Source organism: Littorina saxatilis, linkage group LG16 (assembly GCF_037325665.1).
Source record: "Littorina saxatilis isolate snail1 linkage group LG16, US_GU_Lsax_2.0, whole genome shotgun sequence".
NCBI classification, from domain to species: Eukaryota; Metazoa; Mollusca; class Gastropoda; order Littorinimorpha; family Littorinidae; genus Littorina; species Littorina saxatilis.
In genome coordinates, this window is record NC_090260.1 from 11,824,606 (window position 1) to 11,845,791 (window position 21,186).

Below are 21,186 nucleotides of genomic sequence, written 5' to 3' on the forward strand. Positions count from 1 at the left end.
AACACATATACACACTCATACACACACAAACACACACACAAACTCATGCACACACACACATTCACACACACACACACACACACACACACACACACACACACACTCTCTCTCTCTCTCTCAAACACACACACACACACGCACACGCACACACACACAAACACACACCCCAAGTCACACACACACACATACACACACTCACTAACACGCACTCACTCTCACAAAAAACTTCATACACACAAAACACACACCCATACGCACATATGGACAGACGGACATACACACCTTTACAAACAAACACACATACACGCACACACATACACTTATACCCACACACACATTTACACACACACGAGTACAGACTCATGCACGCGTGCGCGCACACACACACACACACAAATACACACACACACCACACACATACGAGTACAGACTCATGCACGCGTGCGCACACACACACACACACACACACACAAACACACAAACAGTAACACTAACACATGTGCACAAAATGAACACAAACACACACACTGCGCGAGAGAGAAAGACTTCAGGGAGGCATGACGTCATGATGCATTAATTGACGTCAAAGACTTTCGACCGTGACGTATTCTTCTTACGCGAGCTTTATCCATAGACTTGGAAACTACGGAATTTCTACCCGTCCAAAACGGCCTTGGGTGGCGTTTGCTGAAAAAATGGGGGCGACTATTGCACCCACCGTATTTTTGTTAGTATGGTCCAAATTTTTGGTGAACTTCCATCTCCACCTGTAGCACGTAGCCGGGCACAAAGAATCCTTCTTTATCATGTATTATTCGGTATGCACATTTCTCAAGTCGATTACAGTATAGCGTTCACGGGATACCTCCAGCTTCGCTGGGATAATAATAATAAGTGTGAGTTTAGATAGAGCGGACAGCGTCAGATAAACTCTATTTAAACGAGACAGATTAGCCGCGGGTGGAGGAGGAGGATGTTAGATACTTGAGGTAGACCTAAAGGGATCAGTGTAAGCAGGTAGGGAAGAGAGGGTAGTAAAGCAGGATATCAACACTTGGGCCCGTAATTAGAAAGAGAGGGGAGAGGAGGACTTGAGAAAGTCAAGGAGAAGAGCCCAGCCGCAATGTCCATGTTGCCGGGGGGCTTGCACGTGTGATGCATCAGCGGGGGTCTATAAGAACGGGAGAGCAACACATTGTGGTCAGTCCTTACCAGCGCGGCGCAGCGGGCATATGCCAACTATTTCTTACTACAATATGGACTTCGAATTTGGAGCGTGGGCGACAGATCTGCCTTTAACGGTGGTTAAAGTTCTCCAGGATGAGGAGTTGAACACCCTCAATGTGCTGAGAAATGTGACTGCCCAGGATTTGGAAGGCCTGGGTCTCAAGCGTGGCCACAACGTAGCGCTGAGAGTAGCAGTGGCGGCTCTGCAAAAGCGAAGCGGGGATTGGTAATAATTCGGGGATTCGGGGATTAATAATAATAATAATAATAATAATAATAATAATAATAATAATAATAATAATAATTAAGTAGATGTGCAACGCCAAGGCACTGCATACCCCAGCGAAAGACAAACCTCTCTCTCTCTCTCTCTCTCTCTCTCTCTCTCTCTCTCTCTCTCTCTCTCTCTCTCTCTCTCTCTCTCTCAAACACACACACACACACACACACGAACACACAAACACACACCCAAGTTACACACGTACACACATACACACTCACTCACACGCACTCACTCACTCTCTCACACACACTTCACTGTACACACAAAACACACCCCCATACGCACATATAGACAGACGGACATACACACCTTTACAAACAAACACACATACACACACACATACACTTACGCACACGCACAAACACAAACCAACCCACCCACTCTCTCTCTCTTTCTCTCTCTCTTTCTCTCTCTCTTTCTCTCTCTCTTTATCTCTTGTACAAACAGACACCCACACAAACACACACAAACACACACACACATGTACATACGCACGCATGTACGCACGCACACACCCACAGACACACACACACACACACACACACACACATTGACTCACACAAATCTCATACACACAATACACACACTCATACGCACATACACGGTTGGCCTAGTGGTAAGGCGTCCGCCCCGTGATCGGGAGGTCGTGGGTTAGAACCCAGGCCGGGTCATACCTAAGACTTTAAAATTGGCAATCTAGTGGGTGCTCCGCCTGGCGGCTGGCATTATGGGGTTAGTGCATGCTAGGACTGGTTGGTCCGGTGTCAGAATAATGTGACTGGGTGAGACATGAAGCCTGTGCTGCGACTTCTGCCTTTTGTGTGGCGCACGTTATATCTCAAAGCAGCACCGCCCTGATAATTATGGAAACAAACAAACAAATACGCACATAGACAGACGGACACACACACCTTTACAAACAAACATATATACACACACAAACAAACACACAAACTCATGCACACACACATTCACACACACACACACACTCCGGTTGGTCCGGTGTCAGAATAATGTGACTGGGTGAGACATGAAGCCTGTGCTGCGACTTCTGTCTTGTGTGTGGCGCACGTTATATGTCAAAGCAGCACCGCCCTGATATGGCCCTTCGTGGTCGGCTGGGCGTTAAGCAAACAAACAAACAAACAAACACCCACACCCACACTGTACATACGCACGCACACACACACACACACACATTGACTGACACAAATCTCATACACACATAACACACACTTATACGCACATAGACCGGCACGGTTGGCCTAGTGGTAAGGCGTCCGCCCCGTGATCGGGAGGTCGTGGGTTCGAACCCCGGCCGGGTCATACCTAAGACTTTAAAATTGGCAATCTATTGGCTGCTCCGCCTGGCGTCTGGCATTATGGGGTTAGTGCTAGGACTGGTTGGTCCGGTGTCAGAATAATGTGACTGGGTGAGACATGAAGCCTGTGCTGCGACTTCTGTCTTGTGTGTGGCGCACGTTATATGTCAAAGTAGCACCGCCCTGATATGGCCCTTCGTGGTCGCGGCTGGGCGTTGAGCAAACAAATACGCACATAGACAGTCGGACACACACACCTTTACAAACAAACACATATACACACTCATGCACACACAAACATACACACAAACTCATGCACACACACATTCACACACACACACTCTCTCTCTCTCTCAAACACACACACACACACCAAGACACACACACACACACACACTCACTCACTCACTCTCTAACAAAAAACTTCATACACACAAAACACACACCCATTCGCACATATGGACAGACGAACATGCACACCTTTACAAACAAACACACATACACGCACACACATACACTTATGCCCACACACACACTTACACACACACTAGTACAGACTCATGCACGCGTGCGCACGCACACACACACACACACACACACACAAATACACACACACCACACACATACGAGTACAGACTCATTCACGCGTGCGCGCACACACACACACAAATACACACACACACACACACACACACACACACACACAGTAACACTAACACATGTGCACAAAATGAACACAAACACACACACTGCGCGAGAGAGAAAGACTACAGGGAGGCATGACGTCATGATGCATTAATTGACGTCAAAGACTTTCGACCGTGACGTATTCTTCTTACGCGAGCTTTATCCATAGACTTGGAAACTACGGAATTTCTACCCGTCCAAAGCGGCCTGGGGTGGCGTTTGCTGAAAAAATGGGGGCGCCTATTTTACCCACCGTATTTTTGTTAGTATGGTCCCCATTTTTGGTGAACTTCCATCTCCAACTGTAGCACGTAGCCGGGCACAACGAATCCTTCTTTATCATGTATTATTCGGTGTGCACATTTCTCAAATCGATTACAGTATAGCGTTCACGGGATACCTCCAGCTTCGCTGGGATAACATAAAACACATGGATTATTCAAACCCAAAGAATTGACCTGTACAAGTTCAGTCTCTCATATTCGTGGGGCCTTATGTGGAACTTCATTCCTGATGTATTTAAGTCACAAACCAATGAAACAACTTTCAAGAACCATGTCACACTGTATCTCTCGCACAACTTGTAAGTACAATTATTGTGTAGCTGCTAAAATATTGGTACTATCTGATTGTATTGAACCACATGATACGGTATTAGTACTCTCTGATTGCATTGAACCACATGATAAAGTATTAGTATTACCTGATTGTATTGAACCACATGATAACGTATTAGTACTATCTGATTGTATTGAACCACATGATAAAGTATTAGTATTACCTGATTGTATTGAACCACATGATAACGTATTAGTACTATCTGATTGTATTGAACCACATGATACGGTATTAGTACTCTCTGATTGTATTGAACCACATGATAAAGTATTAGTACTATCTGATTGTATTGAACCACATGATAAAGTATAAGTACTATCTGATTGTATTGAATCACATGATAAAGTATTAGTACTATCTGATTGTATTGAACCACATGATAAAGTATTAGTACTCTCTGATTGTATTGAACCACATGATAAAGTATTAGTACTCTCTGATTGTATTGAACCACATGATAAAGTATTAGTACTATCTGATTGTATTGAACCACATGATTCTACACAATGCACAAAGTGCAGTTATTAGGCAAACACAAAATGTGTTATAATTTTCCATCATTGCCAATGCATCATATAATGCATTTGAAATGTCTTGTTGATTGCTGTACATGTTGATTATATTGATGTGTTATGCAGTAAGCCGGATAAAGAAAAAGCAGGTTGGCATTGCGATTACTGTCACCCTTGAAATATAAAGTTCCATTCAATTCAATTCAATTCTCTCTCTGACGCCCCACGTTTAAAAACGTGTCCATGTGCTTTCATATCATGTAGGGGACGAGACAACAACTGACGCCATGAACAATGCGATGACGACCCTCTTTTCGGGGCAAGGGAATATGACTGATGACGCGCTCGTCAGTTACATCGTGCTGAATCACGACAATGTCGTTCAGAGGTAAGTCACAACATTTTATTCAAACATGGCTATTTGTTTTCTAAACTAAACTGGAATGGTCTCATGTCATAATCAAACGTGTCCGCGGCTCAGTATACATCATTGCACTCGTCTTCTACTCGTCGACGTCAACTAGTAACTGGTTTCGTCTAAATTTGTTGTAAATGTTCTTCGTCTGTACAAACTGGCATGAAAAGGCGAAGGAAGGGCAAGCGAAAGCGGAATTGTATGTGCTGGTTTCCAGGCAGTAATAGCTGACTGTGGTGGATTTATTTGCACCAAAGAGAGAAGGACTTGACACACGTTTTAGTCACAGTGAATCGTGCAAGTGTCCAAGTAAATGTGATAACTTAAAGGCAGTTTCAGACACGTAAGCGTTGCGTACACACAAAACACAACGTAGAAAAGTATCAAACATAAGCTTGTACGTGCTTTCTTTTATTAAAGTGACTCTCCGCTGGGACATGACTTAGTCGGTATCCCGCTTGAAACCAGTTAGTTGCTATCGGCGTGGGCTCGGACTCTGTGATTCCAAGAATCAACGTTTGCAAACTGTTTCAGGTGTCCGAACACCACTGTGCGCATACATGCACACGATGAAGATCCTGAGCTAACAGCAACAATCGCAGGACTCGGAAACCACGAATACATGCAGGAAAACATGGGTGGCACAGTTTTGCCGAGAACTTCCTTGTGGTAACTCCTCAAGAACAATAAGATATACTCAATCATACATGCATACAATATACAGAATGCAAAAAAAAAACCGTCTGCCACTTGTTGTAGTCCCAGGGGTTGTGAATCTGGACCAACACATGTCTAGTACGTGTGAGGGTGATGTCATCTCGACACGTACACGTCTTGGCAACACTTGCTGTATTTACTAGGTCAGAACGCGCTTGAAATCTAAATACACTCTTCAAAAAAAGTTAAGGATCGGTTGAAAAAACGGATCTAATTATAAAAAAATTGCCAACAAATTAAACATCGACATAATAATTAAAAGATTAATGTGTTTGAATTAACAAATGAACAATGAGTCTTGACCTAGAATTTTGTTTGGCAGGCAGAGTTATTTCCCTTTGTGGGACTTCTCAAAAGCTTCTGCATTTTGGAAGAAAAAGGTTTTTTTAATTTTCTATAGCCCCATGAAATTTGCGGAACGCATGCCAGGGCAAAATGTTGTGATGCACGTGCTACAACAGGGTCCTGGCTATGAACATCGCTCACCAGCTTGTGTTTAAAGGTTGACACGCTGACACAATTATGCACAGTAGCAACATGCCCCCACGAAGAAAACTGAGCGATTTGGATAGAGGAAGGGCAATAGGATGGCTACAAGACGGTGTTGCTCCTAGGCAAGTGGCCCAGAGGCTTGCAGTGGCTCCCTCTGTCATCATCAGACTAAAACAGAGATTCCAAGCAACTGGAAGAGTGCAGGAGCGACAACGTTCTGGTCGGCCCAGAGTTACCACACACAGAGAGGATCGCTTCATTCAGAGGCAGGCCATGAACAAAGAATGGCTACGGCAAACAACATTAGGCAACGCCTACAAGCTACCACCAACACTGTTGTTAGTGGTCAGACGATCCGAAACCGCTTTCACAACTTTGGCTTGCGTGCAAGGCGTCCAGTCCGAGGAACAACCCTGACTGCTAATCACCGAGCAGCTCGCCGAGCCTGGTGCACTCAACATGTGAGGTGGCAACGTCAGCAGTGGGCTCAGGTGTTGTTTACAGATGAGTCCCGCTTTTGCTTGGAACCTGCTGATGGTCGCATCCGAGTGTGGAGGCGTCGCGGAGAGCGCTTCGCAGAAGGCACTGTTCTGGAACGACAGCTTTTTGGCGGAGGCTCTGTGATGGTCTGGGGAGGGATCAGCACACGTCTAAGGACACCTCCGTACCATGTAGTGGGCAACTTGACCGGTGTCCGCTACCAGAATGAGATCCTGCAACCCCTGGTCGTTCCAGCCCTCCAAGCGATCGGTCCTCGTGCGATGATTCTTCAGGATGACAACGCCCCATTGCTCTGCAGCTATAAACACCTTCATCCAGCAGGCCAGGGTCAACAGGATGTTGTGGCCAGCCAACAGCCCGGACCTGAACCCAAAAAAGAGCACATGTGAGACGAGCTTTGTCGTCGGGTACAGCAACATCACCCTCCTCCTGCCAATCTGGGTCAACTGCTGCAATGGCTCCAGCAGGAGTGGAATGGAGTTCCCAGAGCACTCATATGCAACCTGATCCACTCCATGCCCAACGATGTGTTGACTGCCTGGCACATAACGGAGGGCACACGCGTTATTGACACTGATTCCCATTGTTGTGAATTCCATTTTCGAGGGTTGTCACGTTTGACACACTCTAGCTAAATTGTCGCTGCCGCGTTCGATCTTTGCTTTGTTTGTCATTACTCCTTGGTTGTTCAATTAAATAATTTAAAAAAAGAAGAAGAATTCGGTCTTGTCTGTTTTGTGTGGCGTGCTTGTAAAAAGTGATCCTTAACTTTTGTTGAAGAGTATATAACTTGGGGGAGAAAGTTCGTTTACACTATCATCTAAAAAAAACACGTTTCAATTTGCTCGCCTTGTCATTCCTCCCAGTTGATATTTAGCGTGATTACAAATACCCTCTCGTGCTTTCACATACTGGCACAGGCACCAATCAGCCGCTACTCTCAGGCACCAATCAGCCGCTACTCTCAGGCACCAATCAGCCGCTACTCTCAGGCACCAATCAGCCGCTACTCTCAGGCACCAATCAGCCGCTACTCTCAGGACATGCCCACAGCTTCCTAGCATTATGCCTGTCTGAATTTACTTCGCATTTTCCACATTTTTCCTCGTTTTCTCAAATAGCTTCCTAGCAATCTGCTAGGCTGTGTCTCTCACCATGAGAACAAACCCTTATCATGAAAATACTATTTTCCGCTACTCAGTCATTGCACGCAACACACGCATTACCTCCCTTTAAACATTGTTCAGCAGCATGATATATTATGACCTATTTATCTCCGATCAACCTCATTTCTTGTACAATGTGTTTTCCTACGCACTATGTTAACTTACATTTCCTACTTTATGAATGTGGTTTCTCGCCGTGCATTCTGTACACTGGAATAATCCAGTGTATGAATTTAAAGTTACATTTTCCCTAGAAACCTTGCTCATGAATGCGATCGGGATGAGCATTGACTTGATGTCAATGTTGCAGTGCAACCTGCAAGGATCTGGCCAGCAAATTCACAAGCTGTCAATACAAAGAGCAAGCCGCGATGGAGTGCGTGGCCATCTTTGCTGATCCATCGCAAGCCGAGTGCCTGGCAACGTCTGACACGTCCCTGGCTGACTACTATTACGACTGTCTGACGTCTGTATGTGATGGCGACACCTCGGCTGTGGATCCCATGAACAACTACATTAGTGACAACTGCGGTAAGCGCTTGTAACTAACACCAATCACTGGCGACTGTTTATTTACACTATAATCTCTAGGAATACAAGTCAATATAGAATGTATTCTGTAGTAGAAGCAATTTTATTTTGGAATATTATTATAGAAACACTTAAGACCGAACTGATATTTGGAGACACCGACATGTTTCCAGCATTATTACATTCTATGCTTCCCATCATAACAACAAACTAGGCAGATGCGTTTGAGAGCAGGTCTTTCTGATGAGGCTGTTGATTGTAATACCAAGTATATGCCTGGAAAGGGCATTCATTTCCCTACCTTATTCAAACAACAGAATGAGTTGACATGACGTATTGTCATCATTTTCACGAGTTTTCATTCACAAACACCTGGTAAATAAATCTCATGTTCCGCATGCAATAACTCGAGGTTGTGAATGGGTTTGAGCTTTCATGTGAAACGTGGATTGTCAAAGTAAAAGCCAATCAGGCTGATTGTTTGATGTGTGGAACCATCGCGGCTTTGAATTTGTGTTTCCGAGGACAACGATTGTAAGCATTCACTCTCAAAGACCCAATCAATGTTGATAATTACCGCGGCGACTCATGGTCAATTTGCAACTTATCTCTGTAATCGCAAAATCCACAACGAAAAGTCATAAACACTTAAAAGAAAAGAAATATGCTCAACACTTACTGAACTCACAGGTATGATCGCAGCTCTGTACATTTTCAGACTGGAAGTAAAGCGTCAACAAGCTACGTTTGACGTCACAAATAAGTTTGACGTGTTATCTCGTGCTACTGTGACGATGCTTTGTGGCCCAGAGTTGGATTCTAAAAATTCGTCTCCCTGTGGGTTATTGTGCATTTTGTTGCACAACCAAAATGATGACAAAAACGATGTTTGGTGGCTTGTTGTCAGACCAGCATTTTGTTGTTGGTCCTCGGGGAGCCTTGGTAGATAAAGATGAAACAAAAGACGATATGGTCCCCTTGGACCAACAAAAAAGCTGGTCTGTCAACAAGACACCAAACATCTTATAATGTCTAGACAGTGCAAGGGCGGATCCAGGATCATAAGGAAGGGAGGGCCCACCCACACTCTTTTGCACAAACTTGACGGCGTGAAGAGCCTGAATTAAGGGCATGAAGCGCCTGAATTGAGGGAATGAAACGCCTGAATTGAGGGCATGAAGCGCCTTAATTGAGGGCATGAAGCGCCTGAATTGAGGGCATGAAGCGCCGAATTGAGGGCATGAAGCGCCTGAATTGAGGTCATGAAGCGCCTGAATTGAGGGCATGGAGAGCCTGAATTGAGGGCATAAAGCGCTTGAATTGAGGGCATGGAGCGCTTGAATTATGGGCATGAAGTGCCTTAATTGAGGGCATGAAGCGCGTGAATTGAGGGCATGAAGCGCCTGAATTGAGGGCATGAAGCGCTTGAATTGAGGGCATTAAGCGCCTGAATTGAGGGCATGAAGTGCCTTAATTGAGGGCGTGAAGCGCCTGAATTGAGGGCATGGAGCGCCTGAATTGAGGGCGTGAAGCGCCTGAATTGAGGGCATGAAGTGCCTTAATTGAGGGCGTGAAGCGCCTGAATTGAGGGCATGGAGCGCCTGAATTGAGGGCGTGAAGAGCCTGAATTGAGGGCATGAAGCGCTTGAATTGAGGGCATGAAGCGCTTGAATTGATGAGGGCATGAAGCGCCTGAATTGAGGGCGTGAAGCACCTGAATTGAGGGCATGAAGCGCTTGAATTGAGGGCATGAAGCACCTGAATTGAGGGCATGAAGCGCTTGAATTGAGGGCATGAAGCGCCTGAATTGAGGGCGTGAAGCGCCTGAATTGAGGGCATGAAGTGCCTGAATTGAGGGCGTGAAGCGCCTGAATTGGGGGCGTGAAGCGCCTGAATTAAGGGCATGAAGTGCCTTAATTGAGGGCGTGAAGCGCCTGAATTGAGGGCATGGAGCGCCTGAATTGAGGGCGTGAAGAGCCTGAATTGAGGGCATGAAGCGCTTGAATTGAGGGCATGAAGCGCTTGAATTGAGGGCATGGAGCGCCTGAATTGAGGGCGTGAAGAGCCTGAATTGAGGGCATGAAGCGCTTGAATTGAGGGCATGAAGCGCTTGAATTGAGGGCATGAAGCGCCTGAATTGAGGGCGTGAAGCACCTGAATTGAGGGCATGAAGTGCTAGAATTGAGGGCATGAAGCACCTGAATTGAGGGCATGAAGCGCTTGAATTGAGGGCATGAAGCGCCTGAATTGAGGGCATGAAGCGCCTGAATTGAGGGCATGAAGCGCCTGAATTGAGGGCATGAAGTGCCTTAATTGAGGGCGTGAAGTGCCTGAATTGAGGGCGTGAAGCGCCTGAATTGAGGGCATGAAGCGCCTGAATTGATGGCGTGAAGCGCCTGAATTGAGGGCGTGAAGCGCCTGAATTGAGGGCGTGAAGCGCCTGAATTGAGGGTGTGAAGCGCCTGAATTGAGGGTGTGAAGCGCCTGAATTGAGGGCATGAAGCGCCTGAATTGAGGGCATGAAGCGCCTTAATTGAGGGCGTGAAGTGCCTGAATTGAGGGCCTGAATTGAGGGCGTGAAGCGCCTGAATTGAGGGCGTGAAGCACCGGAATTGAGGGCATGAAGCGCCAGAATTGAGGGCATGAAGCGCCTGAACTGAGGGCATGAAGTGCCTGAATTGAGGGCGTGAAGCGCCTGAATTGAGGGCATGAAGCGCCTGAATTAAGGGCGTGAATTGAGGGCATGAAGCGCCTGAATTGAGGGCATGTTTAATATATTGAAGTTTTAAGTCGAATTTTGGAAAGGACAGTTACATTACCCCCTTAACCAGATAAATATGTAGTTGCACTTATCAACTTGAGATGCAGCTGTCACAAACTTGCAAATGAATCGGGAAGATAGGCTATGGAGATGTTGTGACATGAATTCATTGGGTAATGAATTTCATTTTGAATTCGAATGTCCAGAATTCAGTGCAGATTACATCCACCCCTCCAAAGTATATATCTGTACTCTATGTTTTCTCCTTGCACGTTCGTGTTTGGCAGCAAAACTGTAAGCTTGACACGTGCAACTTGTGAGCGCGCGCATCATTCTGAACGTAATTTCCAGGACGCCATTTCCAGGGCCCCAAAGTGTCAGAAGCTCGAGATAACACGTCATACTTGTCTGTGACGTCAAACGTAACGTGTTCGTAGATTTTGTTCCAGACTGAAAATGCACAGAGCTTCCTTCTTATTCAGTAAGTTTGTGCATATTCCTTTTCTTTCAAGTTTTTTAAGACTTTTTGTTGTTGATTTTGCGATTAAAGAGATAAGTTGCAAATTGACTATGAGTCGCAGCGGTAACCATCAACCTTGATTGGGTCTTTGAGAATGAATGCTTACAATCCACGTTTCACCTGAAGCTCAAACCATTCACCACCTCGATTTGTTACATGGGGAACATGAGATTTATGAATGAAAACTCGTGATAATGATGACAAAGGTGTATATTTGGTTTTATCCCATGACCTGCCACTTTGTCTCTGTTAGCTGAGGAAGTGATTATTCTGAATATTCCATCACAACCACATGGATATCCCATCACAACCGAGTTTCGATCTCAACTGTCATTAGTCATTGTCTTTGATTGAATTGAATAATTTATAGAGGTCATCTGCATATTCAAAGTTTACAGATGGACTACTTTTTTCAACATACGACTGAAATATGTTGTGGTGTCAAAGTCAATATCACGTATAGGTACAGGCCTATATGTGTCAATATTGAGAAAATAAAGAATACTTCATACGATACGCACATTCTGCGTGGATTTAAAGAGCGGGGTCGAGATATTTCGGTGGCTGAAGCGACTGCATGGTCAAAGGCATGTTCAACGAGTATCGCGAGTGGGATCAAGGGACGATCAAAACACACCCCAGTCACCTGGTAGTTCGAAAACTCAATCTGAAACTGACATCGATTGTCGAAGGCATGCCTGCGGTGCATAACTCTGGAATTTAAAAGTTGTCGCAGCTGGGAACCCGTTGAGATCCATTCCAACGCAAACAAAATTATCAGAAGACTCACCATGAAGTCAAATCAAACGTTAGGTTTTCTCATTTGGTTATTTGCTTTGGCTTTAAGTGTATGGCTAAATATAGCTAAATCTGCTTGCAACCGTGCTGTTCAAGACTGTTCGAACTGTCGTCTGCTAGACGGGCTTGTGTGAATCCGAGTCGAGTCAACTGCGGGGTTCAACGACAAATGAGGGAGTGGCTCCAACATGAAAAGAAGAAGACGAAAAGAAGTTGGAGATACAGTTAAGATATATGGGGAAGAGAAGAGGATGTGAGGTGTTAGATGTATCCAACCTTAGGTGTTCAAACTCAAGACCGGGACAAAGTAGAAAGCGATGTACCGCGACCGACTCTCAGTGCCGACATACAACTTCCAAGCTTTATTGCTTAACGTCTACAACAGGCGAAGTATTGAAGCTTTGGCTCACCTAAACCCGACGACTGAATATGTAAGTGATCCACGTGTGAAAACCAAAACAGAACAGCGCGATGACAGCCAACATTTCTATCCCCGACTGACAAACAGTAACACTGCATGCGAACTGACTTGGGTCAACGATCAAACCAGCACGGCCCGAACTGAATTTGTTGCGCTGCCATTATTGTGCGCAATTCTGGTAAAAATATAAACCCGGTATGCCGAATTGAGTATAACGAAAGCCGATGTCAAATATACACAGGGATATTTTAAAATGACTTTTAAAATGTAAAAGCAGATAGCAGACCTTTTTATAAGCAATATGAATGACTGAATGTCCACATACAAGTCGAATGACGCCGTCCATTATGCTGACAAATGGAAACTAGCTTTGCGCATGAATTCATTGACATGAATTTCGACTGCGGAGGCTTTTGGCAAGCTGAAAACAGGCACGGGCAGGTTTTAGTGGAAAAAGTAAGTGTTTTTAATGAAAACGTCGGAGTAATGGGATAAATAGCTTACACACCTCGTCCTGAATATCTTGCATATTTTCCCTCGGGTCGATTTTCAGGTATTACCTCGCCAAAGGCTTGGTAATACATGAAAATTGACCCTCTAGAAATTATGCAAGATAATCAGAACTCGGAGTGTGTAACCTATATGTATCTCAGTGATAACTGGTCGGCAACGTGTAGGTATGCAAGTGCGGTAATTATGATCCCAGCGAAGCTGGAGGTCCACGAATGCATACTGAGATCAAATTGAGAAATGTTCTTCCCGATAATACATGATAAAGAAGGATCCTTTGTTGCAAAACAGTTGGGGAAAGAAATTCAACAAAATTTTATACGAAACTAAATACGGCGGTAGTTCTCCACGGATTCGGTTTTTGATCTGACGCCACCCGAGGCCACTTTAAGCGGGTTGAAATTCCGTAGTTTCCAAGTCTATGGATTCAGGTCGCGCAAGAAGATGACGTCATGAGGCTGACGTCAATGGCACATGACGTCATCCCCTCTTTGCGGTCTTTCTCTCGCACGCGTGGTGTGAGTGTATTTTGTGTGCCTATGTGTCGACTGTGAGTGGGTGTGTGCGTACGCGCGCGCGCGCGCGTGTGTGTGTGTGTGTGTGTGCGCGTGTGTGTGTGTGTCTCTCTCTGTCTGTGTGTATGTGCGTGTGTTTTGTGTATGTGAGAAAGAGAGATGGAATACATGTGTGTGTGTGTGTGTGGGGGGGGGGTGCGTATGTTTGTGCGTACATGTGTGAGTATGTGTGTGTGAGAGAGAGAGAGAGAGTGTGTGTGTGTGTGTGTGTGTGTGTGTGTGTGTGTGTGTGTGTGTGTGTAAGTGTGTGTGTGTGTGTGTGTGTGTGTGTGTGTGTGTGTGTGTTTATGTGTAAAAGAGAGTTTGTGTGTGTTTGTTCGGAAGGGAATGTGTGTCCGTCTGTCAATGTGCGTATTAGTGTGTGTATATTAACAGCTATTGTGTTTTCAGCGTAGCAATAGGGTCCGATATTTAGACGAGACAAGTATAATGCCGACGAGTCGAAGACGAGTCGCATTATACTTGTTCGAGTCTAGATATCGGACCCTATTGCTACGCTGAAAACACAATAGCGATTATATAGCTGTTATGACCTTGATTTGTTGTTCCAAACTTACAAAATGACAGTTTTTGCGTCGATGCGTTGATCTCAGGTTTTGCTAGCAGACAAACTTCTTACGCGCATCATGTTCGCGCAGACATGCACACCGCTACACGCTTTCTGACTTTGGAAGAAAAACTGACTCCAAGTGCATTCGATTTCACAACACAGTTGTTGAAACAGCTTTTTAAGTAAACACAACATCAACGGAAAACTAGAAACAACTGAAGATCTAGGATGCAACAAGGGGAGAAGAAGAGAACAGCTAATCCGTACAACGCGAGCAGACGACAGCGAAGTTTTCAGTTTGGGTGAATGGTATCGCTTGTCTCGTCATGAAGCGAATTTTTCAACCTCAGTTATAAACGACTACATGAATGTTAGTGCCATGGGTTGTACATCAATACTTCAGAGGGGAAGTGGGGTATTTACGGTGTGGAGTTACGAGATAAGAAAGTCGGCCATTTTCGTCAATATGCTTTTGGATATTGAGAAAAATGGCCGACTTCCGCAGCATTATGCTTTGATAATCTGGAGAGACCATCCAATCACAGTCCCCGAATTCCCCCACGTGTTCATCAGAATAGCTATATATAGATATATGGGGAGATTTATATAGCGCTTGACGTTCTCTAAGCGCTTTACATATTAATTTCTGCCGTGTGAGATGGAATTTTTTTACACAATATATCACGCATTCACATCGGCCAGTAAATCTCAAGCCATTACGGCGAATATTTACTTTTCACGGCCTATTATTCCAAGTCACACGGGTATTTGGTGGAATTTTTTTATCTATGCCTATACAATTTTTCCAGGAAAGACCCTTTTGTCAATCGTGGGATCATTAACGTGCACACCCCAATGTAGTGTACACGAAGGGACTTCGGTTTTTCGTCTCATCCGAAAGACTAGCACTTGAACCCACCACCTGGGCTAGGAAAGGGGGAAGAAAATTGCTTACGGCCCGACTCAGGGTCGAATTCGCAACCTGTCGCTTCCGAGGCAAGTGCACTTACCACTCGGCCACCCAGTCCCTGTAGGAAATGTGCTTGTGAGGTTGTGTTTTGTGAGCATGAATGTTGCGTGTTTGAATGTGTGCTTGAATGTGTGCCCCTCAAAAGGCCCGCCAAAAATCCGACTTGTCCGCAAAAGTCGTAATTTTTAATCTTCGTGTGTTAACCTTCATTCACATCAAGCTTTGGCCTCTCAGCTGTGAAGTGTTGTTTATTGGTTTTCACATCTACTTATTATCACTAGTTAAATGAACAATCGAGGCACTCTGCTAATTACAAACTGCTTTACTTTTTCTTCTAAACCGATTAACCTTTGCCGGATGCCGCTTTTGACTACACACTCCCGACGATGCGGGTTTGTCTGAACCCATACATTTGAAAGAGGGTTTTTACCGTTTATTCCTCTAACGACGATGCGGGTTTGTCTGAACCCATACATTTGAAAGAGGGTTTTTACCGTTTATTTCTCTAACGACGGGGTGGGTTCAGGGAAACCCACAGCGCTACTTCAGTGGGTGCATCGAGTTTCTCCCTTCACCGACCTCTTGCAGGGGAGGGAGAGGGGGAGGGAGAGGGGAGGGAGAGACTGAGAGAGACTGAGAGACTAAGAAAGAGAGAGAGAGAGAGAGACTAAGAAAGAGAGAGAGAGAGAGAGAGAGAGAGAGAGACTAAGAAAGAGAGAGAGAGAGAGACTAAGAAAGAGAGAGAGAGACTAGGAAAAGGAGAGAGAGAGAGACTAAGAAAGAGAGAGAGAGACTAAGAAAGAGAGAGAGAGAGACTAAGAAAGAGAGAGAGACTAAGAAAGAGAGAGAGAGAGAGACTAAGAAAGAGAGAGAGACTAAGAAAGAGAGAGAGAGACTAAGAAAGAGAGAGAGAGAGACTAAGAAAGAGAGAGAGAGAGACTAAGAAAGAGAGAGAGAGACTAAGAAAGAGAGAGATTCAGATTCAGATTCAGATTCAAAACTTTAATACAAAGGGATAAAGGTTTTAGGCAATGCCTAATCTTCCAACCTGTCCCTTTTAGACATACATGACATTATACATTACAATTATATATTTATATAACATGTATTGAACAGCCAAACGAATAACTAATTAACTAAGAATTTGTAATCAGGTTAAAAGTAACAAAACACTAGTTATAATAACGTGGTTCATTGATTATTAAAATGATGATTAAGATGTTATGCAGTAACAGTTATGATTTTAAAGCGTAGGGAGAGAATTATTTTTGACAAAGATATTTTCGAACATTTTTTTTAAAAGATGAAAGGGTTTGACATGTTTTACAGTACATTGGAAGTATATTCCACACAAGCGATCCCCAGTAGGATAAACTAGATTTATACAAATCAATGCGTGGGAGCGGTAGCGTATAATTCAAAAGCCTCGCTCTACCAGGAGGACGCTCAAACAGGTCTTGGATGTATGAAGGTGTTTCATGGTTGTACATTTTAAACATGAAAACACTAGCATTTAAAAAGAACTGCTGATGTAGCGGAAGAATGTTCAGTTGAGTGTATTTTTCTTGAGTAGTCATATTGGGATCTCGGTTTAATAACTTTACACCTCTCTTGTGAAGTGTGTTTATTTTCTTTATATGAACATCACTGGCATTGCACCAGACAGTAGATGCATAGCAAATGTGAGAGAGACAGTGTGCGTGGAAAAACATTTTGAGGGCATCCACAGAAACAACGCACCAGAGCTTGTTAAGTAAGAAAAGGTTCCTAGAAACTCGTTTATAAACTGTATCAATGTGAGAGCGCCAGTTAAGTTCATCATCAATTACAACTCCAAGCACACGGTGTTGATGGACTTGAGCAATGCTAACTGTACCATGCATAAGATCAAGGCTCAGAGGCTGTCGCTGGTGTTTTTGTCTTGTGGTTATTAACATGCTTTTTGTTTTCTTAGGATGCAGTGCCATTCTGTTACAATTACACCAATCATTAATATTTGCTATACTTTCTTGGAGTACTTTTCTTATGAGATTTATATCTGTATTACTGCTGTGAAGTGTTGAGTCATCCGCAAAAAGATCAAGTACAGCATTTTCTTGTTTGAGGTGTAATGGTAAATCATTAATGTATAGTCCAAACAGTAAGGGACCAAGGATAGAACCTTGTGGGACTCCACATTTTACAGTGCCTTGTGATGAATATGAACCGTTTAGGTAGACTGCTTGTTTCCTATCTGACAGATATGATGTAAAAAAGGACACAGATGAGCTATTTTGCAGGTAAATAAGTAATTTGTCTAACAAAATAGCGTGATCAACTAAGTCAAATGCTTTCCTGAGATCAAGGAATACCGCTCCAACCATTTCACGATTGTTTATTGCTTTTAGCCAGGTATCACAGAGCCGGGTAAGGGCAGTATGACATGAATGTTTAGGACGAAAACCTGATTGATAAGGATGAAAAATATTGTTTTCTTCAACATATTTAAGGAGATGGGTGTGTATATGCTTTTCCAGGGGTTTAGACAGTATAGAGAGAATAGATATCGGTCTGTAGTTGTCAAGGCTATCGGTGTCTTTTGACTTTGGTACTGGAATAACTTTAGCCGTTTTAAACACTGATGGGAAGACATTCTTCCTGATAGAGAGATTGTATACATGGGTTAAACTGTTTACAATATAAGGAAGTGACATTTTTACAATTTGTGAATTAAGATTGTTTGTGTCCATTGTTTTTTTGTTATTTAGTTTAGAAATTAGTGCACCAACTTCAACGACTGTGATTACAGGTATATCAAACGAGTCAGATGGCAAAAGTTTCTCATTACAAAATTGACTGAGTACTTCAGGCACCTTATAGCCAATCTGATCAGAACTGGCTGAGGAATCAAGAACATTGTCGGTCATAGATAGAAAGTAACTATTACAATCATCAGCAGTTATATTAGGATTAATACAGGATGGGGCTTTGCGTGATTTACTAGTCAGTTGATTCATTGCACGCCAAATTTGACATATGTCATTTTTATCTATTATAAGATTTTGAAAATATTTCTTTTTTGCAAGTTTCACCAATTCAGAAATTTTGTTTCGCATTTTTTTGTAAAGTTCAAACTGTTTAATTTTTTTTAGAAAATCTCGAACTAACATAGCATCTTTAATTTCACCTGTCATCCAGTTCGGTACAGTCGAAAATTTAACTCTTTTCCTGCGGATTGGAGCATGTCTGTCAACAACAGATAATAATGTTCTGACAAATAACAATGCAGCTTCTTCAGGATCAAAACAATTTGACACCAATTGGAAATTTGCCAAACTTAAGTCAAGTAAAAACGCAGACTTGTCAAATTTTTTAAAACATCTATACGTGATATAGGTATGACCTTTTGACATTACCTTTGGTCGTTTACACGACCAAGTGCACGTGATGGGTTTATGGTCACTCATGCAAATATTAGATGTTGAAGCATTTAGAACCATGCTATCATTGTTCGTGTATATATGATCCAGAAGAGTTGAAGACATGCTAGTTACTCTTGTGGGCTCTTTTATAAGTTGAGTAATACCTAGCGATTCAGTTTTGTCAAGCCATTGAGACTGGTTTACTAACATGTTAATATTAAAGTCTCCCAATAATAGCATATTACAATTGCACACGTTGACTTTGTCCATCATATCTATAAAGTCATCAAACCATTCATCCGTGCAGGCGGGATTTCTGTATAAGAATCCAACTAGAATAGGAGATGAATTGTTTGGCCTTACTTCTAGCCAAATACACTCTACACTCTGTGGTTCAAGGTCATGCCGGCGTTTTACAACATGAAAACAATCGTTGTGCACATACACACCGATTCCCGTGTGATTTGGATGAGCAGCATCACGTCTTATAAAAGAATAATTCTGAATCTCAACAGAATCATCATTATGCTTTAGGTTTGACAGTCTTGTCTCTGTTAACCCAAGTAGATGAAGCGATGGTGACGTATTGAGAAGTAAACTGACATCATGCAGCTTGTTCCCCAAGTGATATACGTTCACGTGTCCAATGTTTAATCCACTTTTTGAACGCATATTTATACAGAATGAACACAATTAACTTACAAGGTTATTTGAAAAGAGGCAGCTGACTCAGACTCAGGACTTCGGTTAAAACGAAACCGTTTATATCCTAACACAATAGAGAGAGAGAGATAGAGAGAGAGAGAGACAAATAAAGAGAGAGAGAGAGACTAAGAAAGAGAGAGAGAGACTAAGAAAGAGAGAGAGACTAAGAAAGAGAGAGAGAGACTAAGAAAGAGAGAGAGAGAGAGACTAAGAAAGAGAGAGAGAGAGACTAAGAAAGATAGAGAGAGAGAGACCAAATAAAGATAGAGAGAGAGATTAAGAAAGAGAGAGAGAGACTAAGAAAGAGAGAGAGAGACTAAGAAAGAGAGAGACTAAGAAAGTGAGAGAGAGAGAGACTAAGAAAGAGAGAGAGACTAAGAAAGAGAGAGAGACTAAGAAAGAGAGAGAGAGAGACAAAGAAAGAGAGAGAGAGACTAAGAGAGAGAGAGAGAGAGAGAGACTAAGAAAGAGAGAGAGAGAGAGAGACTAAGAAAGAGAGAGAGAGAGACTAAGAAAGAGAGAGAGAGACTAAGAAAGAGAGAGAGAGAGAGACTAAGAAAGAGAGAGAGAGAGACTAAGAAAGAGAGAGAGAAAGAGAGACTAAGAAAGAGAGAGAGACTAAGAGAGAGAGAGAGACTAAGAAAGAGAGAGAGAGAGACTAAGAGAGAGAGAGAGAGAGACTAAGAAAGAGAGAGAGAGACTAAGAAAGAGAGAGAGAGAGAGAGAGACTAAGAAAGAGAGAGAGAGAGACTAAGAAAGAGAGAGAGAGAGACTAAGAAAGAGAGAGAGAGACTAAGAAAGAGAGAGAGAGAGAGATTAAGAAAGAGAGAGAGAGACTAAGAAAAAGAGAGAGAGAGAGACTAAAAAAGAGAGAGAGAGAGAGAGAGAGACTAAGAAAGAGAGAGAGAGAGACTAAGAAAGAGAGAGAGAGAGACTAAGAAAGAGCTAGAGAGAGAGAGACTAAGAAAGAGAGTGAGAGAGACTAAGAAAGAGAGACAGAGAGAGAGAGACTAAGAAAGAGAGAGAGAGACTGAGAGAGAGAGAGACTAAGAAAGAGAGAGAGAGAGAGAGACTAAGAAAGAGAGAGAGAGACTAAGAAAGAGAGAGACTAAGAAAGTGAGAGAGAGAGACTAAGAAAGAGAGAGAGAGAGAGAGAGAGAGAGACTAAGAAAGAGAGAGAGAGAGACTAAGAAAGAGAGAGAGAGACTAAGAAAGAGAGAGAGAGAGAGACTAAGAAAGAGAGAGAGACTAAGAGAGAGAGAGAGAGAGAGACTAAGAAAGAGAGAGAGACTAAGAGAGAGACTAAGAAAGAGAGAGAGAGAGAGAGACTAAGAAAGAGAGAGGGAGACTAAGAAAGAGAGAGAGAGAGAGAGACTAAGAAAGAGAGAGAGAGAGAGAGACTAAGAAAGAGAGAGAGAGAGAGACTAAGAAAGAGAGAGAGAGACCGCTAAGAAAGAGAGAGAGAGAGAGACTAAGAAAGAGAGAGACTAAGAAAGAGAGAGAG

The 21,186-nt window shown here is 43.3% G+C and overlaps 1 protein-coding gene across 1 annotated transcript in view; it reads left to right on the forward strand.

The window, feature by feature from the left end:
• LOC138949859 (uncharacterized) overlaps window positions 1-21,186 on the forward strand; it is a 29,872-nt gene that overhangs the window by 7,261 nt on the left and 1,425 nt on the right. The window contains exons 5-6 of the mRNA XM_070321641.1: window positions 4,914-5,037; window positions 8,251-8,471. Of these exons, the coding sequence (XP_070177742.1) occupies window positions 4,914-5,037; window positions 8,251-8,471 (345 nt within the window). The remainder of the gene's footprint in view (window positions 1-4,913; window positions 5,038-8,250; window positions 8,472-21,186) is intronic.